The sequence below is a fragment of the Monodon monoceros genome, unplaced genomic scaffold (assembly GCF_005190385.1).
Source record: "Monodon monoceros isolate NGI ecotype Baffin Bay Population unplaced genomic scaffold, NGI_Narwhal_1 Super_Scaffold_5, whole genome shotgun sequence".
Classification (NCBI taxonomy): Eukaryota; Metazoa; Chordata; class Mammalia; order Artiodactyla; family Monodontidae; genus Monodon; species Monodon monoceros.
The window spans coordinates 13,512,557-13,537,911 of NW_021703782.1; the positions used below are offsets into that span (position 1 = coordinate 13,512,557).

Below are 25,355 nucleotides of genomic sequence, written 5' to 3' on the forward strand. Positions count from 1 at the left end.
AGCTGAATAATCTAGAGAAAAATAACCTACTCTCATTTTTATTTCTGTTTTCTCATCTGTAAAATGAGGACAATGTTGTAAGGATTAAGCGAAGACACACATGCACACACATACACACAGGCTTGCATAAATCATATTGTACTCTACAGTTGTAAACTTTTATCATTACCCTGTGATATTCTAACTTTTAAAAAAATCACCAAATTTACAATCAGGTGTGATTTCATTTTTTTCTAATAGTTTTGTGGATTCAGTGCTTGTTGATTTCCCTCAAATATCAATTCCAGGTCATTTTACATGGCAGCCCCAAATCTAGGATTGACCCAGAAGTTCTGTTTGATTTGACCCAGAAGTTCTGGCTGAGATTTAGACTTAACGGAAGAGGAGGAATAAAGGTATGGAGACAAATTCTAAAAGCACTTCATAGACGCAACAAAACACTAAGAAAAGTAGAGGCTCACCAATGAAATATCTACACATAATAAGTAACTTTGCCCTACTTCCTGCTCAAAGATGCATGAAACAGTAGCCTGTACAGAGAAGGGCTCCACCTTTGACAAATCCAAGAATGGAAGCATCTTATGGGTAGATCCATGACAGATGGACACTACCTGCCCTTCTAGACTATGGACATCTCTCTTCTTTTCTCTTTTTCTTTTTATGTTTTTCATACTACCTTTGCACATTTCTTAGAAAACTCTCTTTAGATACTGGCAATTCGTGAATTGTTAATTGCATTTCATAGGAAATTTAAAGATGCCCACAGAGTTCAAATTATTTACTAAGTCTAAAAGGCTAGTTAATGGAAGAGCTGGGGGAACTGTCTCTGCTTTTATCCCTGTGTATTGTATATTTCCCCCACATAACATATTTTTTAAAACTTTTCCTTATTCTTTTCTGAACATTTCCATTAAATTTGCTCTTGACTTTCTCCGGGTCCCCATCTGACACTTCAGCTTTTCACTGGGTCTGCTCAGCCTGCTACTGGCAAGTAGGACTAAAGGAGTCTGCCTAGAACTGGCTGCTGTAGACTCTATTCTAATTATAGTTATAACATGTCCCCAAAGACACGCAAACCTCAGTGGGCTACTTCACAGCAGTTGGAGTTTAGAAAGCCAAACAGGTGACACACATTGACTTAGAAGGGAAAACGTTATATACTGAGTCATTATGTACTTGGCCTCTGAATCGGGCTTTCTCTATGAAAAATGCAACAATTTTTGCAGTTAGAGGCTGCAGTCACCTTCATCAGAAGTTACTGGGACATCAGGAGGAGACCATTATCTATAGTCAGGTTGTTATCACCCTGGTTTTCACTTAGACAAACTTACCAGCTTCCTTTAGGTCCCCATCAGGGTTGTACACTAAGGATTTCAACACTCAGCTCATGGAGATGCTTGGTAAGGCTAGGAAAGCAACCTAAGACGTGGTTCTTGCTAAGAAGAGGCTAGCAAGACCCTTGCTTTAAAACAACGTTCTAAAATACTAAGAATAAAGTGAGTAACATGATCAATTCAAAAGTATGTTCACCAAGAAGCAACGTGTAAAAAGAATTAGTGGGTTAGGAAACGAGCAAGCCTGAAAACAGTGATAATGTGCATGAGGATGTGGAACCCCAGAAATTGCCTCCAGCTGTTTTAAGGAGAAAAATAAATATATTAAAATGATATTAGGCTCTTAAGCCTTTTAAAGGAATGACATTCTGATATATTCTACAACATGGATGAACCTTGAAAACATTGTGCTAAATGAAATAAACCAGTTACATGAAAGAAAAAAAATACTGTATAATCCCACTTATTAGGGTACCTAGAATTGGCAAATTCATATGGACAGAAGGTGAAGAAAGGTTATCAGGCCTGGGGGAAGTAGTAATGGGAAGTATTTAATGGGTACAGAATTTCTGTTTGGGATGATGAACAAGTTTTGAAAATGGATAATGGTGATGGGTACACAGCATTGTGAATGTACTTATGCCACTGAATTGTAAACTTAAAATTGGTTAAAATGGTAAAATTTTTATATATATTTTCAGAAAAACAGCCAGGCTTAAGAAAATGGGCAAAGGAGCCTAACAGACATTTATTCAAAGAAGACAGACAACAGGTATGTAAAAAAGTGCTCAACATCATTGATCATCAGGGAAATGCAAATCAAAACCACAGTGAAATATCACCTCACACTTGTTAGGATGGCTAGTATCAAAAAGGCCAGAGGTCAGAAGAGTTGGCGAGGGTGTGGAGAAAAGGGAAACTTTGTGCACTGTTCGTGGGGGTGTTAATTGGTACAGCTGCTATGGAAAACAGTATGAAGATTCCTCCAAAAAATTTAAAATGGAACCACCATATGATTCAACAATTCCACCTCTGGGTATTTATATGAAAAAATTAAAATCAGGGTCTCAGAGAGTTATCTGCAATCCCATGTTCATTGCAGCACTCTTCATAATACCCCAAATGTGGAAACAGTGTAACATCAATGAATGAATGAGTTTTTAAAATGTGGTATATTTGTAAATAGGAATATTATTTGGCCTTTAAAAAGGAAGGAAATCCTGTCAAATGCAACAACATGGGTGAACCTGTAGGACATTATGCTAAATGAAATAAGTGAATTATAGAAGGACAAATATTGCATGATTCCATTTATATGAGAGATGTCTGAAATAGGCAAACTCCTGGAAGCAAAGAACAGAATTGTGGTTGCCAGAGGCTGGGAGGGGAAAATGGGGAGTTGCCAATCAATGGGTATAAAATTTCAATTATGCAAGATGAATAAGAACTGGAGAGCTGCTGTCTAATATTGTACTTACAGGTAACAATACTTTGATGTACATTTAAGTATCTGTTAAGAGGACAGATGTCATGTCAAATGTTCTTACCACAAAACATTTTAAAAAATTTATTTTATAAAAAAGAGTATGGACTTCAACACCAGGTGTGAGAGAGAAAAGAGTTAAATTTTAACAAGGAGATACTTTCATAGTAAACAGCATACCATAATTTTCTTCTGCTTAGGAATTTAGTTTCCATAACAATGTTACTTATTTAGCAGATTAAGAATAGTAATATTGTATTAGTGTTGAGCAGAATAGCAGACTGTCCAGGGCTAATTGCTAAGCAATGTCTAAAGTTGTCATTGGCAAGGGAAGGTCTTTTTCTGGAAGCAATCTATAGCGGTGATGATGAAGGGGAAAGCATGTGCCCTAATAATAGGAGCAGCTACTTTATTAGTCAGGATGGCTTCTGTCACAAATAAGAGCACATTTAACTTGAAATGGCTTAAACAATAAGAAGATTTTATTGGTCATGCAACAGAAGTCCCAAGAAAGTACACGGTGATGCAGGCGGTTACTAATCTACCAGTTCATGACATCATTAAAAGACCAGGTTTTATTCTTTTCATTTTTCTGCTCTATCTTATTCAGTATATCAGCCATGCCCTCATAATCACAACATGGCTGCAACAATACCAGATAGATAGGATATCCAAATAGCCAGAAGGGACAAGGATATCTTTCCTAGAAATTCCCCAGCATATCTCCTGTCTTGCCCATTGGCAAAAAGGGGGGGGGGATGGGGGTAGGGTGGGTTAATAGACTTACCTCTAAATCAGTCAACCACTGGTAAAGGAAATGAGATTATTGATTGACTTAGAATGATGATAGAGATGTATCCAGGAGATGGCGTTAGGATTATCTTTTTTGTTTAATTTTTTATTTTATATTGGAGTATAGCTGATTTACAATGTTGTCTTAGTTTCAGGTGTACAGCAAAGTGATTTAGTTCTACATATTCATTTATCTATTCTTTTTCAGATTCTTTTCCCATATAGGTTATTACAGAGATGATCTCTTCATGCATGCGTGAAAATGGAAATGCATATGGAAAACTGAACAAAATTTGGCTTCTGAAAAGCAAGAAAGGAGTTTTTGGTAAGGCAACCTACAATGTTTGTTTGTTTGTTCCATCACCAGTCAGCTAAGCTGATGGTTGCTGTGGGCAATGTGATTCCAGTGTTGACAAACCATTTGATTACTTTTAAAATGCTGGAGATCTGGATGTTTATGCAGGATCTCCCAAGTTTTAAATATTGGCAATACATTCAAAACATTAAAAAATACTTTTTGGCCAAAATCATTGAGGCCAAATAAAATAAATCTGCAGTCCAGACACATCCTGCTGGTCAGCAGTTTACAACTTCTGGTTTACGTTATTAATTTATTTAACTAAAACTTAGTTAGAAAGTACTACTAAGTTTCTACTAAAACTACTTAGAAAGTAATGTTCACTTTAAGCTTACCAGTAACTGAATTATACAAATTTCTGTGAAAAAACAATTTAATTAATAAAGTCTTAATCAGTTGTAGTGAACTTCCAATGACACAGCTAATAAGAATTCCAGAAGATGATAATGTAGGGTAGGAAAAAGACATGATATAAACCAGAGCATGTTTGTATAATTTTCTTTGTAACTGAGGGTTCTAATTTGACAGTTTCAGGGTTAAAAGAGTTAAGCTATTGCTAGTCATCCAATGAGGAGTATACAATTTTCTCCCATCCTTCCCAGTTTCCTGTGATTTCTTGTTTTTTGTTTTCATTAGAGGGTGAATTAATTCCTACTGAATGAGAAAATCAAGGTGCTCAAAACCCTTTAACAAATATTAGTCAACATCACAGTAAAAAAGCAGGGGTGGGGGGTGGGAAAGGTTAGGAAATTCACCTAATTAGAGATTTCAGCTTTATAACTCTTTCTTTAGAGCCATCCTCTTTCCCCTGAGTATAGAGAACAGAAAATTTTAATTCATACAAAGATTATCAAGAGTATGTCTCTCTTGAAAGTTTTATGTCTTCAAAGTATAATCAAGAAATAGTAACGTCCTTGAGTGTCAAGAGCAATATTAGTACATTTCTTTTCCATCCAGATGGTCCGGTCTTCTAAGTTGATCATTTACCCACCAATCCTTGCTTAGCTGTTACTTCAGACTTTTGGATTGGAGCCCTAAAATAAGACAGAACTCTTAAATAATGAACTTTTCCTAAAAATTTAGATATTACATAACTTTGAACTATTAAGAAATTAAAATGATTTCTCTGTAGTCACTCTTCCTATTCTGTAGCTTGATACTTCACAGTGAAGGAGTGGAAACATAAGAGGGTAGAGAAAGGAGAGAAAAACATCACAACTGGGATTCAACTATCCACCCGGCCACTTATCAGTTGTAGAGGGCGGGGCATCAGGAGAACTATGCCATGCTGGGTAATTTTTCTGTGGAGAATTTCCTCCATCTCACTATCCCTGGGTAATTTTTCTGAGAAAACAAAGAATATTGGGGTCATCATCACTTTCTAGCAAAGACCCTTATGTCTTCTTTCTCTTGGTTTTTGTCCAAGCTCAGAAGGAAGACATATACTAGAACCCAAAATATACTCATATAGACACGGTCCTTAGTGAGCATCTTCTAGGAAGCCATGGTTAACACTTCTGTCATTGATTCTAGGAGGGCTACAAGATTAGAATAGTTTGGTTATAGATCTCTTTTAAGTGTAGATATTGGCTTATCCTTGAAAACAGCAGAGGAAAGTCCTTTTGTGTCTTTATGCTATATTAGGGACAAAAATAATGGGAGGGCGTTAGAAATGCTGTGCAGTTCCCATCTTTGCTATACTTATTTCCTTATTTAAATCCTTCCTACCTCCTTGTCACTTATTTTAAATTCTACCCAACCCTCAGGGTCCAGTACAAATTCCAACCACTTAGTCAATGGACCTTCCTCTTACTTCCCCATTCCTACCCCATTCATTCCCCTCACCATACTTCTCTCAGTAGTATTGCCTGCTTTGGCACACGTAATATATGAGGAGTTAAGTGCTCCATATGCATATGACTTGTTTTCCCACCAAAAATGTAAAAATTATTGAAGAAAATGACCTTAAGTTTTAATTCCTTCTCATGTACTCACAACAAAGTACCAAGTATGAGGGGAATATGTTCAGGATCCACTTGAGCGAATGACTACCTGTTACTTCATGAGTGCTTGGCTTTTATTCTGGGTTTGCCTTCATGTGCTCCGTTTTTCATACCCTTCCTCCTCTAGAAAACTGTGAATAATATAGACCTTATTCTGTCTAGAATAAACAAGTACAGTCTAATTTATAATACAATTTTGTATCCTCCAAAATGAGCGTCTAGAAACTAACCTGTGAAGGAGACAGTTCAACTTCTACAGCAGAACCATTTATCATTTCTTAACAATTATGTAACAGTAGAACTATTTTTAACAGTAAAAAATTAATAGCCATTCTAATTTGTAGACAATGAGTAGGCCTTCTTTCTCAGATATTCCCATGGGCTATGATATCTCAGGTTAGCTTAGCATATCCTGAAAGGGAACCCAGAGATCTGAAGACACCCTTCACATGGGGCACAAGAGACATTTAAAACACCGTCAGTGACCATCTGATACTTACAAGGAAAGAGAATGACACAGATGTAGGAATCAGCGGTGGAGAAAAATCTGGCTTCGTAATTAGCTAGTAAGAAGGTTAAAAAAAAAAAATTTAAAAATGGGGCCTCGAAAACAGGTGTGCTTAACGGAAAGGCTTAAATCACTTTCAGAAACGGAGAACTAGGCATCTTCTAAACCTGTACATTTAATTGCTTTCACTAAGGTGCGCACATGCAGTTCAGAAACAAGCTCAATGCCAACAGACATAGGATGAAGACGGCATTCTGTGAAGCAGATCGGTTCTCTTCTTTAATGAATTAGCTTTCAGACCCAGTAGCTCAGGTTGAAGGGTTAAATTTAGTAGTATAATGGAAAGGCAAGCTCGTATTTCGTCTTTTCAAAACGTTTTGCAGAAGAATCCATATTTTCTATGAATATTCACACAGATCTGAACATTCTCCTGAAGAAATAATTGGGCATTGCGGGTTATGTCTTTCACTAGTATTCCCCTGAGGTGAGATTGGAAGGGATTTTTAAGAGACGTTACCAACTCACAACAGAAGCTGGAGGCGCATCCTTCTCTGCCAGGAGCTCAGGTGTGTCAAGCTTCATCTAAAAAGAAAAAAATAAAATTTTAAAATGGGTTTATATGAAATCATGTGTGTGAAAACTTTGAAAATTGTAAAGTACTATAGAATTTAAAGAATGCTTCATTCAATAAAAATAAATTTTAAAAAATGATCGGTGTCTTAATTTCAGCTTCCAAATAAGCACCCCTTCCTGATGTGAGCTCAGAACTAAGATGACACTAAGAGATGGGATGGAAAATCACAGTGGCCCAGCTGCTGCATTCTGCTGTGTACAGAGCTATCAGAGATGGGTAAGTTTCCATCAAAAACATTATTACCAATGTCATTGTCATTAGGCAATTGCCACTTAAATTTTTAAACTTGCAGGACACAACTAGGGCATTAAGGATTATACATATTACAGGTGTTGTCATACAAGTATACATATTGTCATTATTGGGATATTGCAAAAGGAATAAGGAATCAACCTAGAATCCCACAGAGAGAAAGAGAGAGAGCTGGCATCTGCCCTCCCCCCCTTTCTCTTTATTCTCTTTGCATTTTGTGAACCCCAGCAAAGCAGCCCCTGAATTGTAGAGAGACTCTTTTGCATTGAACAAAAGGCAAAGGTGAACTTTCTGAATGTGTAGTTCAGAGCCCACAGTCCTTGCTACATACTAACTAGTGAGATGGATTTGTAAAACACTGCTGAGTAGAAATGACAGCTAGCTGGTCAGGACAAGACTGAGAGAATCACAAACTGGGACCCAGGGCAAACACAGTACAGACTATGGTTCACCTCTTGGGGTTGAACAGCCTTCGCCGTCTGTGGTTTCCTCTTCTGCTTGTATGGCCCGGTGTCAGTGGTAGACAGTGGCCTGTATGTGAAAACATATCATATAAACTGACTTAGAAATTCCTTCCATGTGAGAGGGAGATTCAAGAGATGTCTGCTAGTGTCCTCTGCCCATTGTTTCATACTTGGTAGTTGACTGGGTTTTCATCTGCTCCCTAGGGCATACTGCAGGTTTCCTTCTCTTGTAATTAATAATCATTACCACTAATTTTCTTTTCCATTCTCTACCAATCCCTGAAACCTAATAATGAAGATGCTGAATCCAACTTTTATCTAAATTATGCCATTTAATTAAAGATTTGTTTTATTCATTCAGTATTTATTAAAAGCCCATTCTGGGTGAATAAATCAATTTTTAAAAAATGCTAGAAAGAGACTGTAGTGTCAAGATTATCTTTGAAAGACTGACTGATCTATGTGCAAACCTAGACTCCATTACTTACTTTGTAAGACTTTGAACATGTTAGTTTATCTCCCTGAGCTTCTGTTTCCACATCAGTAAAAAAGTGAAGTGCCTGACCTTGCAGGATTGTTGTGAGGATCAATCTATAACACCTTTTCATCTATAAAATGGAAATAATAGTAACTATTATTTCCCTATGAAGATTAAATGACGTATGTGAAAGGGCTAAGCAGAGTGCTTGTCATAAAGCTATGATCGATACATTTTAGATACTGTATTTGGATAATGAGCATAAACATCTTTAATAATGAGAGTTGTTATTAATTATAAACGGTGATTAATAGAAGAGAAAAAGGAGATCTTACTGTGAAGAATTTCCCAATAAAAAGATAGCCTCTGGTCCAAGAAAAATATATCTGTACTTATTTCTGAGTATTTGAAGTAAACTAAAATTAAATTGGATAATTTGGGTCCTTACATTTAAAGTGAATTAGAGGCCAGAAACGTCCCCAAGGCAAGATAATGCCTACCTCTGGACTTCCTTCTGCTTTCTTCTGGTGCTTTGGTATCGGGTTACTATAGCAACCACCACAAATATGACGGCCACAGGGAACAGCACCCCAACCACAATGGAGAAATCTGCAGCCAGGAGAACGAGGGCCTCGTGAGAATATGGGAAATTCACAAGTATACATCACACTGGTCCTTATTTCTTTATTTTTTTTGCGGCATGCGGGCCTCTCACTGCTGTGGCCTCTCCCGCTGCGGAGCACAGGCTCTGGACACGCAGGCTCAGCGGCCATGGCTCACGGGCCCAGCCGCTCCGCGGCATGTGGGATCTTCCCAGACCGGGGCACGAACCCGTGTCCCCTGCATCGGCAGGCGGACTCTCAACCACTGCGCCACCAGGGAAGCCCCCTTATTTCTTTATTTATCACAAACTCCGCCTACCTTTTCCCCAAAGGACAGGCAGTCCCTGGAACATCTCTCATAGCCAGTAAAATGAAAATATATTTTGATAATGATTATTATAATATTATTTAGATAGGAGAAATTAAGAGGATGTCTAGGGAAAACATTTTGCATGAGATAGGTAAAGCATCATACTATGGGGAATTCTTAGAAGGGATGATGTTTGTAATAAATTGTAAACAAAGGGCTGAAAGAATATGAAGTAAGGAGGATGCGGAAGAGGAGGGAAACATTGTTAAAATTCAGCCTTGGAATAAAACCAGTGAAAAGAATCTGAAGACTTGAAATCATATTCCTCTTAGTAGCAAGTAAGAAGCTGAGACGTGAAAAAGAGAATTGATGGATAACTGATAAGTGATAGACAGACAGGACATAAGTGAGTGTCCTGCTGACGTTTGCTCTATAGTGGAATTATTATGGACAAAAAAATTATGTGACCTTGTGAACTGGGGAATGGTTCTAACAAAGTTTTTCAGTTTATAGGGTGTTTTTTTACCTACTAATCTAATTAATGAATGCAACTTCAATCTTTTGCTATCTCATGTATTCATTTCTCTTATAATAATCTGAAAGCACAAAGACCAGGAGGTACAAGTTTGAAGAGCAATGCAAACAGCTACTGCTCTCTTACTACAGAGATGACGGAGATCAGTAAATGAATAATGAGTTTTGCATAAATGCAAGAAAAGTTCACAAGTGTGAGCACACATGCGTGCAGAGAGATAGAGACCTCAGAAGTAGAATTCTAGGTAAGATAATAACAGTTCAAATACCTAATACTCTCTACCCTCCATAAAAATTCCTACCCAGAAAGTCAAAGGAAATAAAGTTCTGAGGCATCTGTGTTAGAAACAGTATAGATGCGTTCAGAATTTTAAAAGTGTACTTGCACTAACAACAGAATCGTAGCTATTTTCAAAAGAGTGACACGGTCCAGAGGAAATAAAGAGGAACTTGGCAGTACTTCACAGACATCCATAGTTTGAAAGGATGTGGTATAGAGGTAAACCCGGGGCATCAGGAAGATGGAGAGTATTATAAAAGGAAGCAGGTTTACAGTTGAAGATGTCAGTGATTGAACAAAAAATACAGCCCTTTCTGTTTCTGGAAATGGTGGTCTAGGAAATTTGGACTAGCTCTCTCACTAAAAACAACGAATGAATTTTTTAAAAATCTTCCTAAAAGCACAGAAGTGCTGAAGAAATAGGGGGAAAATATTTTGGAGTGAGAGAAAATTACTTTGGAGTGAGAAAGCAGGAACTCAGAAACACAGGAAGGAAAACGATCATAAAATGAAGATCCGAAATGCGGAAAGGAATGAAAAGTAAATAAACCAAGAATGAACCTTAATGTAAACTGTGGACTTTGGATGATAATCACATGTCAATGTAGGTTCATTAATTGTAACAAATGTTCCACTCTGGTTGGGGGATGTTAGCGGTGGGAGATTGTGCGTGTGTGGGGCAGGGATATAGGGGAAATCTCTGTACTTTCTGCTCAGTTTTACTGTGAACCTAAGACTGCTCTAAAAAGTAAAGTCTCTATTAAAAATAATAAAATGGAAATTTTTATGCTGGCCACGAAAAGAATATAAAATAAATGTATAATCTCCAAATTAATAAAAATAAAAATGAAGTGATTAAAATCCTCAGTAAGTCCATAAGAAAACAAGAAAGGAGAGAAAAAGGAACAGGAACCAGGCAGGACAAATAAAAAGCATATAATAAGATTGTAGATTACACCCAAATATATCAGTAATTACATTTAATTTGAATGGACTAAGTTTTTAAAAAACGATTGAGACTAAAATTTTAAAATATATCTGTATTTTTTAAAATGAGAGACAGATATAAAACATGAGGATTCAGAAAGGATGAAAGTAAAAGTATGAAGAAAAAGGTATACCAAAGCAAAAGAGACCAAGAGAAATATGGTACAGCTATATTTTTCTCCAGGAACTGTGGACTTTAAAAGGCAAGAAGACTAGGGATACACAAAAGCATTTCATAATAACAAAAGTGTTAATTCACTGGGAAAAGCATGGTCTCAAAATATATAGGTACTGATAGAACCAGAAGTAATAGCCAAATTCACAGTTACAGTGGGGATTTTAACACTCTTGACTCAGTAATTGGTACAACAAACAAACAAGATATCAGTAAGGGTTAATATATTAAACACAATTAACAAACATGGCATTAAAAACATATGGAAAACACTGCACATAAGTGCAGAACACATATTTTTGTGTTCATAGACAGAACACTTACAATATGGGCTTATGCTGGGTCATAGAGCAAGTGTCAACAAATTTCAGCATATTCTCAACACAGTAGGTTTTCTGATCCCTATGGAATTATGCTAAGTATTAATTTAACAGAAGCTAGAAAATCTCCATATGCATGTATGTTAAGAAATATATGTCTAAACAGTTCAAGGGCCAAAGAAGAAAGCAAATAGAAAATAATTTGAAACAAATGATAATGAAAATACCAATTACGATATGGTCTACAAACTGAAAATTAATGAGCCAAAGATTCCTTTCAAGATTTTTCTTTTAAAGATGAAATAAACTTAAGGAAATGGAATTGTATAAAGTAGAAATTGAAATAGCAAAAAAAATGTTAAAAAAGCAAATCATAAAGAATAATAAGTTTTAAAATTTTGTTAGGATAATATAAAAAAAGAAAAAACAATGCTACAGATACTATTGATATTGAAAAGATAAGTGAGTATTATGAGCAATCTTAAACCAAAACATTGACATTTAGGTGAAGTAGGTAAATGTCTAAGAAAAATATAACATAGTAAAACTTGCATAAGAAGAAATTAAATACCTGAAGGGTCTTATAGCTACTAAAGACACTGAATCTTTAACTAAAATATTGTCCAGAATTCTAGGCCTACATGGCTTACTGACAAGTTCTACCAGATATTTAAGGAAAGAGTCTTCCATTCTTATACAAACTCTTCCAGAGAATTTAAATGAATGAAAATGCTCCACTTCATTTAATATGTCTAGCATAACCATGATACTCAAATTTAGCAAGTACAGGCATCACTCATGAACATGAAATAATAGCAAACATCATCCATCAGTATCCATGAGAGCTATTTCCATGTTGGGTTTATCCAAAGTATGCACAGTTAGATAAATGTTCACATATCAATCAATTTATTTTGCAATACCAACAGAGTAAAGAGGTAAAAATCTTAACCAATAAATAAAAAGTATTTGGTAAAATTCTTAGCAAACTAGAAATAGAAGTGAATTTTCTTGATCTAATGAAGAGGATCCAATATGTACAGAATACCTTCAGATAACAGGGCAAAATACTGAAAGTCTTTCCTAAGATTGGGAAAGAAACAAAGAGGCTTGCTATCTCTATTTCTATTCAGCATTGCACAAGAGTACTACTCAGTGAAGGAAAACAAGTATGAGAAATTAAAATGGTGAAGATTAGAGAAGAAGCAAAACTGTCATTTTTCTGAAACAGAATGATTGAATATGTAGAAAATCTAATGGAATCTACAAATAAATTACTAAAATTATTAAGAGAGGTTAGCAGACGTGCTTGATATAAAAATAAATATACAAAAATTAGTTGACCTTCTATATTCTAGTAATAGTTGAAAAATATTTTTTCAAAAAATACCATTTAAAAATACAATAAAAATTAATTTCTTATAAAACAAATCAAAATATATGTAAAATTTCTGTGGTGAAAACCATTGACTATTATTGGGCAAAATTAAAGAAGACTAAGTAAATGGATAGATATTTCATGTCAATAGGTTTGGAATTCAATATTTTATATATGCTCATTTTCTGCAAGTAAATCTATAGCTGTAGTTTACACTAAATTAAAATCCCAACAGGAATTGTGTGTGTAACTTGAGAATCTGATTATAAAATACATGTGGAAATACAAAAGCTAATAGCCAAGACATTCTTGAAGAACAATGTTAAAGGACCTCCTATAAGATAACAAAATTATTTTAAAGATACAATAATAAAAGAGTGTTATACTGGCATAAGGATAGCCAAACAGGGCCACCAGCAAAGAACAGATATCCCAGAACAACACACGTGCATGGACACACGTGCTTTATTAGAAAGTCATTTATGATATGAATAATGGTGTGACAACTGGGCATCTATCTGAGATAAAAACGAAATTGAACACTTTGTTGACACTTGCTCTATGACCCAGCATAAGCCCATATTGTAAGTGTTCTGTCTATGAACACAAAAATATGTGTTCTGCACTTATGTGCGGTGTTTTCCATATGTTTTTAATGCCATGTTTGTTAACTGTGTGTAATATATTAACCCTTACTGATACCTTGTTTGTTTGTTGTACCAATTACTGAGTCAAGAGTGTTAAAATCCCCCACTGTAACTGTGAATTTGGCTATTACTTCTGGTTCTATCAATACCTATATATTTTGAGACCATGCTGTTATCTACAGTAAAGTTTAGAATTGTATGTCTTCCCAGTGAATTAACACTTTTGTTATTATGAAATTGCACACTTTGTGTGCATCACACACAAAATAATTCCAGATACGTTATAGACTTAAATTTGAAAAGGCAATACAAAAATCCTTTTTAGAATATATGGGTATACATTCATAACTTCAGGATAGGAAAATTGTCCTTAAAAAGGACACAAAAAGAAAAAAAACTAATCATCAAGGAAATGATTAACAAATTGACTACATTACAATTAAAAGCTTCTTTAGGGCTTCCCTGGTGGTGCAGTGGTTAAGAATCCTCCTGCCAATGCAGGGGACACGGGTTGAAGCCCTGGTCCGGGAAGATCCCACATGCCACGGAGCAACTAAGCCTGTGCACCACAACTACTGAGCCTGTGCTCCAGAGCCCGTGAGCCACAACTACTGAAGCCCGTGCGCCTAGAGCCCATGCTCCGCAACAAGAGAAGCCACCGCAATGAGAAGCCCACGCACAGCAACGAAGAGTAGCCCCTGCTCGCCGCAATTAGAGAAAGCCCGCGCAGCAACAAAGACCCAACGCAGCCAAAAATAGATTTTAAAAATAATAATAATTTTAAAAAGCTTCTTTAATCACATGACATCACGAAGAGAGTGAGAAAACACAGAATGAAGGGAGTTATTTGCAGCATATATAACTGAAAAAATAGCTTATATCAAGAATATATTAAAACTTACACAAGTTATTAAAGGGTCAGGGGAGACACCCAATAGAAGAATAAACAAAATGGCTTGAACAGATGCTTTGCAAAAAACAAAATCCAAATGGCCAAAAAATAAGAAAAGATTTTATTATTATTATTATTAGTTATAAAGAGCAAGTCAACCTAATCCCACATTGAAAGAAGGATCATACATACTGAAGAAAAACAGCCCAGGGAAATACAAGAGACAGGGTGAAAAAACAAAACAACTCGACTCAAAAGAAATAGAGATAATCTAGAGAACAAAGTGAACCTACAAAAATTATGTCATATTCTTAGAGTTTTATGAGGATATTATATCTAGTATACATTCAGTCAAGGCTGCTATGAAAATGGAACAATCATAAAGCAAGAAAATTTGGAAAATTAAAACAAAATGACAAATATAAAATTTCAAGAAATCTTTTTGTATGTAGCACAATAACATAAGAATGTGGAAAATATGATGAAAAAGTTGCTGTAGAAACTTTGGGGATTAATATTGTGGATTCAATATCTACAGAATAGGAATTCCAAGAGGAGTGGAAAAAAGACAATGAAATCTTACATAACAGGAAATAAAAGCTTGGAAGAGGAGAGTAATTTTCTCACATTCGATGTGCAATATTACTTACTGAAGACCATGGAAGAACCACCGCAATCAGGAGGGGCCCATCCTGCTTTACACTGACATTGGAGCTTGTGGTCACACACCTAGAGGAGCAACGATCCTGTTAGTTTTCTCACTGGACTAATCCCCAACCCGAGGGTTGATTCATCCATAATTAAGTCCACTCCAAAAAAAGAATAACCTCTGCTCTGTAGCCTTTCAACTGTCTACGTAATGTATGAATCAGTAATAGTAATTTCAGTACCAGGTTCTTTGAAGGAATTTTTCATTGAATAAAACTAGTGAGGAGTTAGATAATAATTTTAATCATTCAACGCTGAAACATTATTTTAACATCATCCAAACTGTCTGACCTAAAATGACACAAGATTCAGCAAGCTTGGGGAAACATTGTCAAGACTTACAGCATGTCCTTTGCATTTAGAGGAGCAATTGGCCGATCTGTAAGTTCTTTCGACATCCACACATTCTGCATTAATGCAAACCTGAAAGTGATATGAAAAACACAAAGTAGACATGAATGTCCAGTGGTTTCAGTTCTGCAAACTGTTGACTCTTTGGTATTTAGCCTTGTATTTTTAGTTACTATTATTGTTATCAAACTTGCCTTTTCATTAGGGAAATCACTGAATCCTTTTGAAAATAGGAATATGGAATCTAGATCATTTTTATAATAAAATATTTAGGAAGTCCTCTTTAAAGAAGATTTCCTTACTTCACGTCATATCTCATGGGTCATCTTTAATGCACCTCTTTAGTCCAACTCTGAAGACTGAGAGCACTGAGCTAAGCATCGCACATGGTACAAGGTACACATCCTAAACAAAAATACTATGGAAAACATGGTAATATCACATCATCTCCAATATTAAGATAATTATCATTTATGTAAAAATAAATAGTATTGTTACGATTTTTTTCATTATTATCATCAGAATGGCTATCATGTATTGAGACCATACCAATTCGGGGGAAATAAAATTTACCTAAATTCAACAACCTAGTGCTAAGCACATAATAGGTACTTATTAAATAATAACACTGAAGGCAAGAATGCAGTCATGTATACATGAATGGCATAAACGTTACTTTGAAAAACTGTGCTCCATGAAATACAAGGAGGCCTTGAGAAGCAAGCAAACAAAATGAACAAACAACCAGAACATTTTGAGTAAAAGCCACCATTAATCAATGTACCTTATTCTCTCCACACTTGGTTCCATTGGCTACTATGCTGATTTCTTGACTGCTGTCTTCAGGTTCAAATGTTTTACATGTCAGGAACGTTATTATATGTCCTTTCCGGAGCAGATAATCTGACCCACCATTACAGAACAACTTCCCACACAGGGCATCACTGAAGAAAAGCCGAAATTTGTTGCCTTTGAAATAGCAGGATCCAAAATGCAGTTTTATACAAATGTACATCAGCTCCCTATCGATATTTAACTAATGGTATTTCCCCCTAGGGCAGAGACTTCTAGTTCTCCTTTATACCAATTTCCCCCTTATTCTTCAGTAATAGAACCACTGAATATTAGCAAGGCACAACGTCGCTCAAAAGAAAAATCCCATGTCTCTCATATTCCCAAATTTTGGCCAGTTGCCTAAATTCTAGCCAATGGGAAGGAAGCAGAATCTTAACTGCAGATTCTTGAGGGTGGCCTTACGTGAGGGTATATGTCCTCTTCTCAATATTTTCTCCTTTTTGCTTATTGGAATATGACGGTTGGAGTTGGAGAAGCCATCACAGACTGAGAGAAACATTTGGGAAAGGAGGTCATACGTATGATGGAGCAAGAAGCTATAAGGAGGATGGATGTCTAACATCATGGAGGGCACCTAGGAAATCAGTTTCTGTCTTGTTTCAGCTAAGGTTATTTATTGCCATGAAGGGCAGCAGAATAATTCTCTCGACTGTAGTTGTATCGGTATAAGGCTGAGCCTTGGTTGTCACTCCAAGGCATCGTGTGTTACTGGAAGAACCCCTGCAAATTCAGATGAAACTGCTCAGCGCTCACTAAAGCCTTGCCTTCACTAGCAAGGGGAAGAAAGTCATCGCCAACAAAATTGGAATCAATTGCTTTATGCAGAATTTAGAGGAATGCTGTGAAAAACTCTTCAGAGAGTGGTAGAATCAGATTCTTCTGATGTCTCTGAGGCTTTTAGATAATACCATTGAGGAGTGGAGAAAGGCATGCATTCTCTCCAGACTTGAGAGGGTGTTTTTCTTGAATCATTTAAGTAGAGCTTTATGAGGAAGGCTCTAGGACACAGGGACTTTCAGGCTTACTTCCCACTACAGCCAAAGACTATCAAGAAGTGACCAGGAGGTCAGCCTGTGGGAAGAAATGAAATGCTTGTGCCTCTGGTTGCAGAAATTATCCAGTGTTCACACAAAGTTATACAGGACAAGGGTGTATACACTCTACAGAGGAAAGATGGAGTTACCCTAGTCTCTTTTCCCTGTCACAACCTCTCAGACTAAATATTGCCACACTCCCACCCCACTCTCCCACACATATTGCCTTTTACATAATTTTCCCTGATTTCCTGTAAAGAAGAACCCACAGGGTATGATTATCTTTGAGGCTTAGACTCCCCAAGAGATGACCTTCTGTCCAAAATATAGTTTGTTTGGTAATATCTATCATTGAGAAAAATCAATGTTATTTTAATAGAAAATCTTTGAGAAATGCTGATTTTTTTCATTTAATCTCTGGTTACACATTAGTTTGTATGTGTAAAATTTGGAGCAGGTATAAAGTTTAATCTATTATCATTTGAATTTTAAAAGTCACCTTAAAATTACAGAATCAAAGGAAAATATATAGAAAAATCTCAAGTTCATTGCTTATGGTGTTTTATCATTTTTTTCAGACTATCAATACAAAAAGGACAACAAATTCTTTAGGTAACTTGTCAATATTTCCCTTACTGTATTTTTTCTTTATAGAATGCCATGGCAAGTTTAAATAAAACTGTACCATCATCATATTGCTTATTTCTCTGAGTAGATACATATTTATACACTAGAATCAAAATGAAAGACACTAGATGGAAAAGCATCTAAAGTATACTGGAGAATCAGTGTGCAAATTTCCAACCAGGCCCATTTAACTATTGCATGCTCGGTCTCAAACATTCATTCTATTTAACAACAGCTGTACTTGGTGTCCTTTGAAGCATCCATTATGAGAGACAGGAAAAAGTGGATCATTCCCTATTTGTCTTTTTAACTCAGTGCCTAGCCTAAAATATAGCATATAATAGTCACTCAATGAATGTTTATCAAATTAATGATGTCCAAATTCACTTTCTCTTTAAATGGGATAAATCAGAATGTGTCAAAATGAGCAGGAAGGTTCAAATAACAAGGCCACTTACTTTGCTTTACAGGGAATGCGTGTGTCATCCACTTTTCGACAGTACCCGTAACTTGACCCACCTTCATTCCTGCTAAAACATGACTTATCTGCAACCTGGGTTCCTGGGACCAGGCATAGTCAGTAGGCACACAGTTGAAAAGAAAAGAGATAAATAGTTCAGTGCCATAAAGGATTCATGAAACAGAAAACCAGCATGAGGAATACGATTTTAAGCATCATCCCCTTGACCCTTCTTGGAAATATAGGTTGCACTAATTTGATATCAAGAGAGATGGCTGGAGTTAAAACAATCTTTTAGATAGCCTATTTTTGAATAATGGCTATCTCAATATTTGTAAACATCTGGATGATTGAAGACTTAGCTGGAAGAGCCGTAGTTATCGTAGTAGCAGCCCACAGGCAGATACTGGAATGTTATCCTGCTGGAGGGTGCAGCTGTGACAGGTACATGCTGTGCTTAGTCAAACTTCTACTCTGCCAGGCACAGAGATGAGCATCGCATGCTTAATTTCTCAGGTAATCTTCCTCAGATCCCCATCAACTGGGGCAACAGAACACAGTGGTTAAGAGCTCAGGCGTTAAGTAAGAGCTGTGTGATCTTTGGCAAGTGCCTTAATCTCTTGGTTTGCTCTGTGTAAATATGAGGATTCTATAATAATACCTCCCCCACAGCGTTATTATGAGAATTAAATGAGTTAATATATGTGAGCCACTGAGAAGAGTGCCTGGTCTGTAGTACATGGTTCAGAAAGAAAATGCTGGCTGAAAATCCTTTGTAAATAAATATACCTGGGTACCATTGCTAAGGAAAGGAGCACATTTTCTTTTTAGGTTGCACACACATTTTTCCAAATTCTCTGTGAAAAGATTGTACTAATTCATACTCTTACCAGAGCATATTAAACTAAGTGTTTTGTCACATCCTCACCAACACTAAGCATTAACTGTAACAAAGCTCTGCAATTTAACAAGTGTAGAAGATTAACTTGTCTTCATTTATATTTCTTACCATATATTGCATGTGCTGATGTATTAATAGTGTTTCATACTTCTTGCTAGTGAGTTAAAATGATTTTAATGTTTATTAAACACGTGTACTTCTTTATGATGAATTGCCTGTTTATTCCTTGGTCACATTTTCAATATTTGGAATTCCAAATGATAGGAGGTTAAAGACAGTGATTTTTCCCCCTTGTATGTGTTATAAGACTTTTCAAACTTTGAAGACTAATTTAAAATAAATGTGTGATCCTTGTGAATTGTAAAATTTGAAATTTTATTTAGGCAAATCTATTTTTCTGGTCTTTTATAAAGGCCACCTTTAAATATATGATTTAAAAGTTCTTCTCTATTCCAATATTGGATAAATATATTCAACATTAATTCAATAGATCACTTGGAACATTTACTAAAGTCAGGCACTGTGCTAGGATACACTGGGAATAACAACTATGAACAAAACAGTGTCTAGGTACTAGAAAATTTACAGATTTGTAAGGGAGGCGATATTGAAGGGTCAGGCAAAAAGAAGAAAGTAATAGTTTTTATCGCAGTGATTTACAGCCAAGTAACAAAGGAGATGTTCAGAGCTTCATCTCTGTGCTGAAGATTTCCTTTCCCCAGGTTTCTGCCATATACTGAAGTTAGCCAAGGAAGTACAAGGTCTTTAACCAGCAAAGCCATCTTTGCTTGCAGCTGTAACTTAGCACGTCCATCTGCATTACCTATAAACTGGAGAAGAGCCAGAACCGAATTCCAGACCATCAGAGCACTTCCTGATGCACCAATGGTATCAAGCTTTCTCCTCAAATTGTGTCTCAGCTCACCCTGGCCTGATACAGAGGCTTTCATTCAGGGGTTTTTCTAGGTTCCTGTCCATTTATTTCCCAGGTGTCTTTTTTTCTGGGTATATTGTCAATCAGTGATTTTTGTTGCTTTTGTTGCTTTCCTTCATCTCGTCTTATGTATATTTTCAGGAATTATGGAAAGTTTCCAGCATATGATAACCTTCCTCAAATATTTTTAGGAATATGTATTTTCCCTGTTAAAAATAGTCCTTCAGCCATTTAAGTAGGAATCTGGAAATGTAGCAGAAAATGGTATGAAAATTAAATGTATCTACACAATATACATCATATCCAGGAAGTCCAACGAATTGATATTTTAAAAATTGCTCTTCTAATCAAGTTATTTAGCATAATTTAAATATGGGTTTAAAGTTTTTGAAGATTCTTAAGTTATGCTTTTATTTTTAATTTCTTTTTTATGGTGTAATCAGAGAATATGACCTTTAAAATTCTGGTATTATGGACAAAATAAACATTTTAAAAACTTTCAATTTTCCTCACTGCTCCTTTGCATTCCACCCCTATACACACACACACACACACACACACACACACACACACACACACAAAATTCCAAGGGTCTGCTTAACTGGGAAGGATTTTGGTTAGAGCTGCCAGATAAAGTACAGGACATCCAGTTAAATTTAAATTCCAGATAAAGACTTTTTTTCAGCCTAAGTCTCACCCAAATATTGCATGAGACATACTGACACTTAAAAAAAAATTGTTAATCTGAAATTCAAATTTAACTGGACTGTCCTTATTTTTATTTGCTACATCTAGCAAAATTCTCCAGGATTTTGAGCAGTGGCACAGTCTCTAAGATGGAAGGGACAGAATGCTACTTTGGCCATGATTAAACACTGTCACTTGGAGTGATACGATTTTCCTTTGTATGTACAAAGGTAGTGCCAGCATCACTGGGGTTTGTCCTCCTACCTGGTCCCCATAGCTTGGTGCACTGCTCCTCCAGGGTGGGGCACATCCCCATCAAGCAGTAGCCCTTCCCATTTTGGCAAGGGAAGCCATTGACCTGGAATCGATCATCCGGGCAGAGACCAGATTTGCCATCACACGTTTCGGGCAGGTCACACTCATCTTTTGCTGGTCTGCACACCTCACCAGCCTTTTTAAACTATAGGGAAATAAAATTGGAGAGAAGGCTTTTTTTTTCCACCTGACTTAACCCTAATATCTCAAATTGATTCAAATAACATTTTCCCTGTGGCCTTTTTTTTGGCAACGTAGTTAGAGGCATCGTTCTGTTTTAGTTCACGTTTTCATTGTATAAGCTGAAGACATCTCCTATAATCTCTCTTCTGTTGACTTTGGCCAAGCCCTGAGTCTTTAAGCAATCAATATTTCTGAATTTGTAGAGCAAACGTTATAGAAATAACAATGAAAAAACACAGAAGAAAACTGAGCAATATCTTAGATGGAAAGAAGGAAGTTATTTCTCCCTTTGTTGAATGCATCTTTGACAAGCTTTTCAAGGAGATTTAAATCTGCAGCTTCAGAGATTTATTGGTGAAGTAAATCTTCCATAGTAAGCAAGATACGTTTATAAGCCCAGATCAGCGTGCTCTGAGACTTTCCCAGGCATAGAGTTTCCTAATTCTTAACTCCTTTTATTGTATGCTCAGATATTTCTTTTCAACTCACGTCTTTCTATGGAATGATTTATCAGAAGGAGGAAACAACCAAATATTCATTTCATGTGTTAATTCCATTGCAATCTATTACTGCGAGTCTTGCTCTTATGAGCTCAGAGAAACCTTAGGAAAAGAAATTCTGCCATTCATACAAATCTAAGAGGCCTGTGTGGATATTGGAAGCATACCCTTCTCTAGTTGAAGTGAGAAGGCATGCTCTCATATCATCAAAAGACTTTCCATATCTTGACGCTGGTGACAGAATGTGCCAAAACTAAGATCCGGCACAGCCAAATAAATAAATAAATATTTTTAAAAGAATCCAAATTTTCATCAGAGCGTATGAGACCCTCCAAATTCAAGCCCCCCCACTCCAGTCAGACTAGCTTTCTTACCAGATGTCACACAAACCATGCTTATATCTTCTTTTCTTTCTATTTCTCTAAAATCTCCTCTGACCTCTTCAATGCAAATCACTGTTCCTCTTTTCTACATGTGGTAGGAAAAGAGCCCTGAATTTGGATTTGAAAGATACAGGTTTGAATCTTGGCTCTGCCAGTGGCTAGATGTGTACCCTTAGCAAATGGGTTTAATCTCTCTGAAGATCCGTTTCCCGATCCAATATTAACTTTCTACGGTCATTATGAACATTAAGTGAAAATATATGTGGAAACTATTACCCATATAATGGCCATCTGTCATTATAATATCTATCTGAGCATTTAATCATGTACCATATTTTCGTCTGTTTTAGTTATGTATGTCATCACCCTAAAGAAATAGCAAGTTTTTTGAAGTCAAATACTAGTTTTCTTTATCACTCATAATCTCTAACAAGAGATTAATAAATATTATAACAAGACTTAATAAATACTTGTTGAATACTACTTAAGTTCTCAAATTTTCTTCATTTTGGCCTCCTTTATTTCTTTCCTCTCCCTCCAACATTAAAAAAAAAAAAGAAACAAACAAAAAAACCCTATCTCAAACACTGCCTATAACCTGGCATGCCATCTGCACATTCCTTTTACAGATGGTTGTTGGGCTTTTAAAATGAACGCAATTCTGTGTTAGGTGAGCATGAATCAGACTCCAGACATTAAGAATCAGTCTAACTAAGAAGACACATAAACAAATAATCATAATAGAGAATTCTCTGCAACAGTAGAATGTAACATGCTGAACTCTAACTGGAAGAGAAAGTCAAAAAAGCCCCACAGAGAAAATGACACGGCATCCTCATCTTATGTCTTTTTTCTAAGAATTTCACCCAGAAGTGACTTCAAAGGTTGACGATAGAGGAGCCCCTACATTATTAAAATTAAAAGCTTTTCCACTACACCATATTAAAGTGTGAAATAAAATTCATATTTTATGGCAAGACAAGGAAAATTTAAACATAAGAAATTGTCTCTCCCTCTGACCTCCTCTCTCCCCATACCGTGCACTGTGTATCTGCATTAGGCATTGACCAGACCTCCCCCATCAGCAGAAATACCTGCTCAACCATAAAGACCAACATACTCCCAGCACCAACAAGATAACTCCTTAAAAGATAACGTTCCTTCTTGATCTTGTAAGGGGCCATGGTGATGCTTAGATATGGACTGTGTAAACTATCAATAATATGCCATTTAACGTACAGCCCTCTGTCTCAAAAAACTTACACAACTGTGCTTTGACTTCTAACTGGCTCAACAGTTTTCAGAGCTTTCTGAGATGCTCTTCCGCGGTTACAATCCTCAATTTGGCTAGAATAAAATTTTCCATTTCTTTCTTAGATCGGCTGATTAATTTTTTGCCAACAAAAGGGATATGCAAGCAATTACTAGATTTGGTCCAAGAGGGTCACACGGCATCAGAAGAAATAGCAGGTGGGAATAACAAAGCATTGGTTTTGGAACTGATCATACTTGGATTTTGCCATTTAGTGGCTGTATTATTTTGTACATTATCTGCTCTGAGACTCTGCTCGAAAACAAAATTAAATAATAATATATACTTCAAAGGGCTATTGCAGGATTAAAGAGCCCATCTTTGCAAAGTACTCAGTGAGGACTTGATAGATGGTAGGTAACATTATTTTATAGACAGAAAAATATTACTTTGCCTATTTCATTGAACATAATCCCTAAGATTTTAATACAGAAAAAACAAAGAGTAATCATAATTATTAAGATAGAATAAAATAATAATCTTACCTGGCATTTTTCACAGCATTCCCCTACCACACATTGAAAATTTGCTTTGATTTTACATGTTTTTGCATCACAGCAAACGTTGGTACATTCCTAAGAAATACCAGAAACAAATGCAAATGCAAGATTACCTTTTGGTCTCATTTTGGCACAATTCATAATACAATTTATTCATCACACAGACCTTTCTTTGATACAGTTTGAAAATGATTTGGGGGAAAACTAAAAAAAAAAAAAAAGTTTAACATTAGAAATACTGAGTTTATCTGAATTCTACTTCAATAATTTTTTTATTTGAATATCTTTTCTAGTTCCCCCAATCTCCCATAGTAATACTGAACATGGTCTGTTTTTGGTGAAATAGGAGAGAAAATGAAAGAAAGGGACAGTTTTTGAAAATCAAATTCCTCTAAATTGTTACAGAACATAATTAGTTCAGCTCATCAATTTTGTATCTATCCAGCAGTAAACTTAATCTCTAGAGCATGTACTGAAAATCCAAAAATATAGTTCTTTATTCAAGTTTGACATTTAATTCAGCTCTCTATAAAGCAGTATACTTTGTCTTGTTCTCCCCACCTTGCTTCTGGGAAATTAGGCATCTGCACAAGGCTTTGGGGAAACTCCTACTTTGGGAACCTCAGAGTGAGATATTTACAGTTACCAATTTTTAGGGTTAAAACTCTTGCCCTGGGCTTCCCTGGTGGCGCAGTGGTTGAGAGTCCGCCTGCCGATGCAGGGGACGCGGGTTCGTGCCCGGGTCCGGGAAGATCCCACATGCCGCGGAGCGGCTGGGCCCGTGAGCCATGGCCGCTGAGCCTGCGTGTCCGGAGCCTGTGCTCCACAACGGGAGAGGCCACAACAGTGAGAGGCCCGCGTACCGCAAAAAAAAACCCCAAAAAACTCTTGCCCTTATTCAAACAAACATCATCTGGGAAAGATTCCTTTTTCTCACAGAAGGGATAAATGTGTAATCCTATTTTGAAGTACTGAAAGGCCAACCCCCTGAGAGCTTGGCCTGGTACTCGCATTAGGTATTAATAAGATGGGGGCAAAGGTCCCATTCAGAATCCTGGCTGCCCTGTCAAGAGGAGGGGACCAAGCCAGGCACTTCGAATGGTAAAAAGTCCTGAGTCCCAAAGTTGGCCTAACAAATGTCTACAAACAAACATTTTCAAAATTACAAGAAGTG

At 36.4% G+C, this 25,355-nt stretch overlaps 1 protein-coding gene and 1 long non-coding RNA gene across 2 annotated transcripts in view; one reads left to right on the forward strand and one right to left on the reverse strand.

Annotated features, from left to right (window-relative positions):
- Positions 1-287: 287 nt before the first annotated feature.
- LOC114883630 lies at positions 288-7,108 on the forward strand. The gene is made up of 4 exons (XR_003790631.1): positions 288-395; positions 2,036-2,106; positions 3,818-3,934; positions 6,951-7,108. It is a non-coding gene; the product is annotated as an uncharacterized LOC114883630 (long non-coding RNA).
- Positions 4,981-25,355, reverse strand: part of ADAM28 (ADAM metallopeptidase domain 28) — a 58,319-nt gene continuing 37,944 nt past the window's right edge. Inside the window, exons 13-23 of the mRNA XM_029201469.1 lie at positions 24,167-24,256; positions 21,253-21,448; positions 18,465-18,567; positions 16,275-16,434; positions 15,482-15,562; positions 15,082-15,160; positions 8,807-8,915; positions 7,817-7,895; positions 7,004-7,060; positions 6,471-6,533; positions 4,981-5,001 (exon numbers count right to left, since the gene is read on the reverse strand). Of these exons, the coding sequence (XP_029057302.1) occupies positions 4,981-5,001; positions 6,471-6,533; positions 7,004-7,060; positions 7,817-7,895; positions 8,807-8,915; positions 15,082-15,160; positions 15,482-15,562; positions 16,275-16,434; positions 18,465-18,567; positions 21,253-21,448; positions 24,167-24,256 (1,038 nt within the window). The remainder of the gene's footprint in view (positions 5,002-6,470; positions 6,534-7,003; positions 7,061-7,816; positions 7,896-8,806; positions 8,916-15,081; positions 15,161-15,481; positions 15,563-16,274; positions 16,435-18,464; positions 18,568-21,252; positions 21,449-24,166; positions 24,257-25,355) is intronic.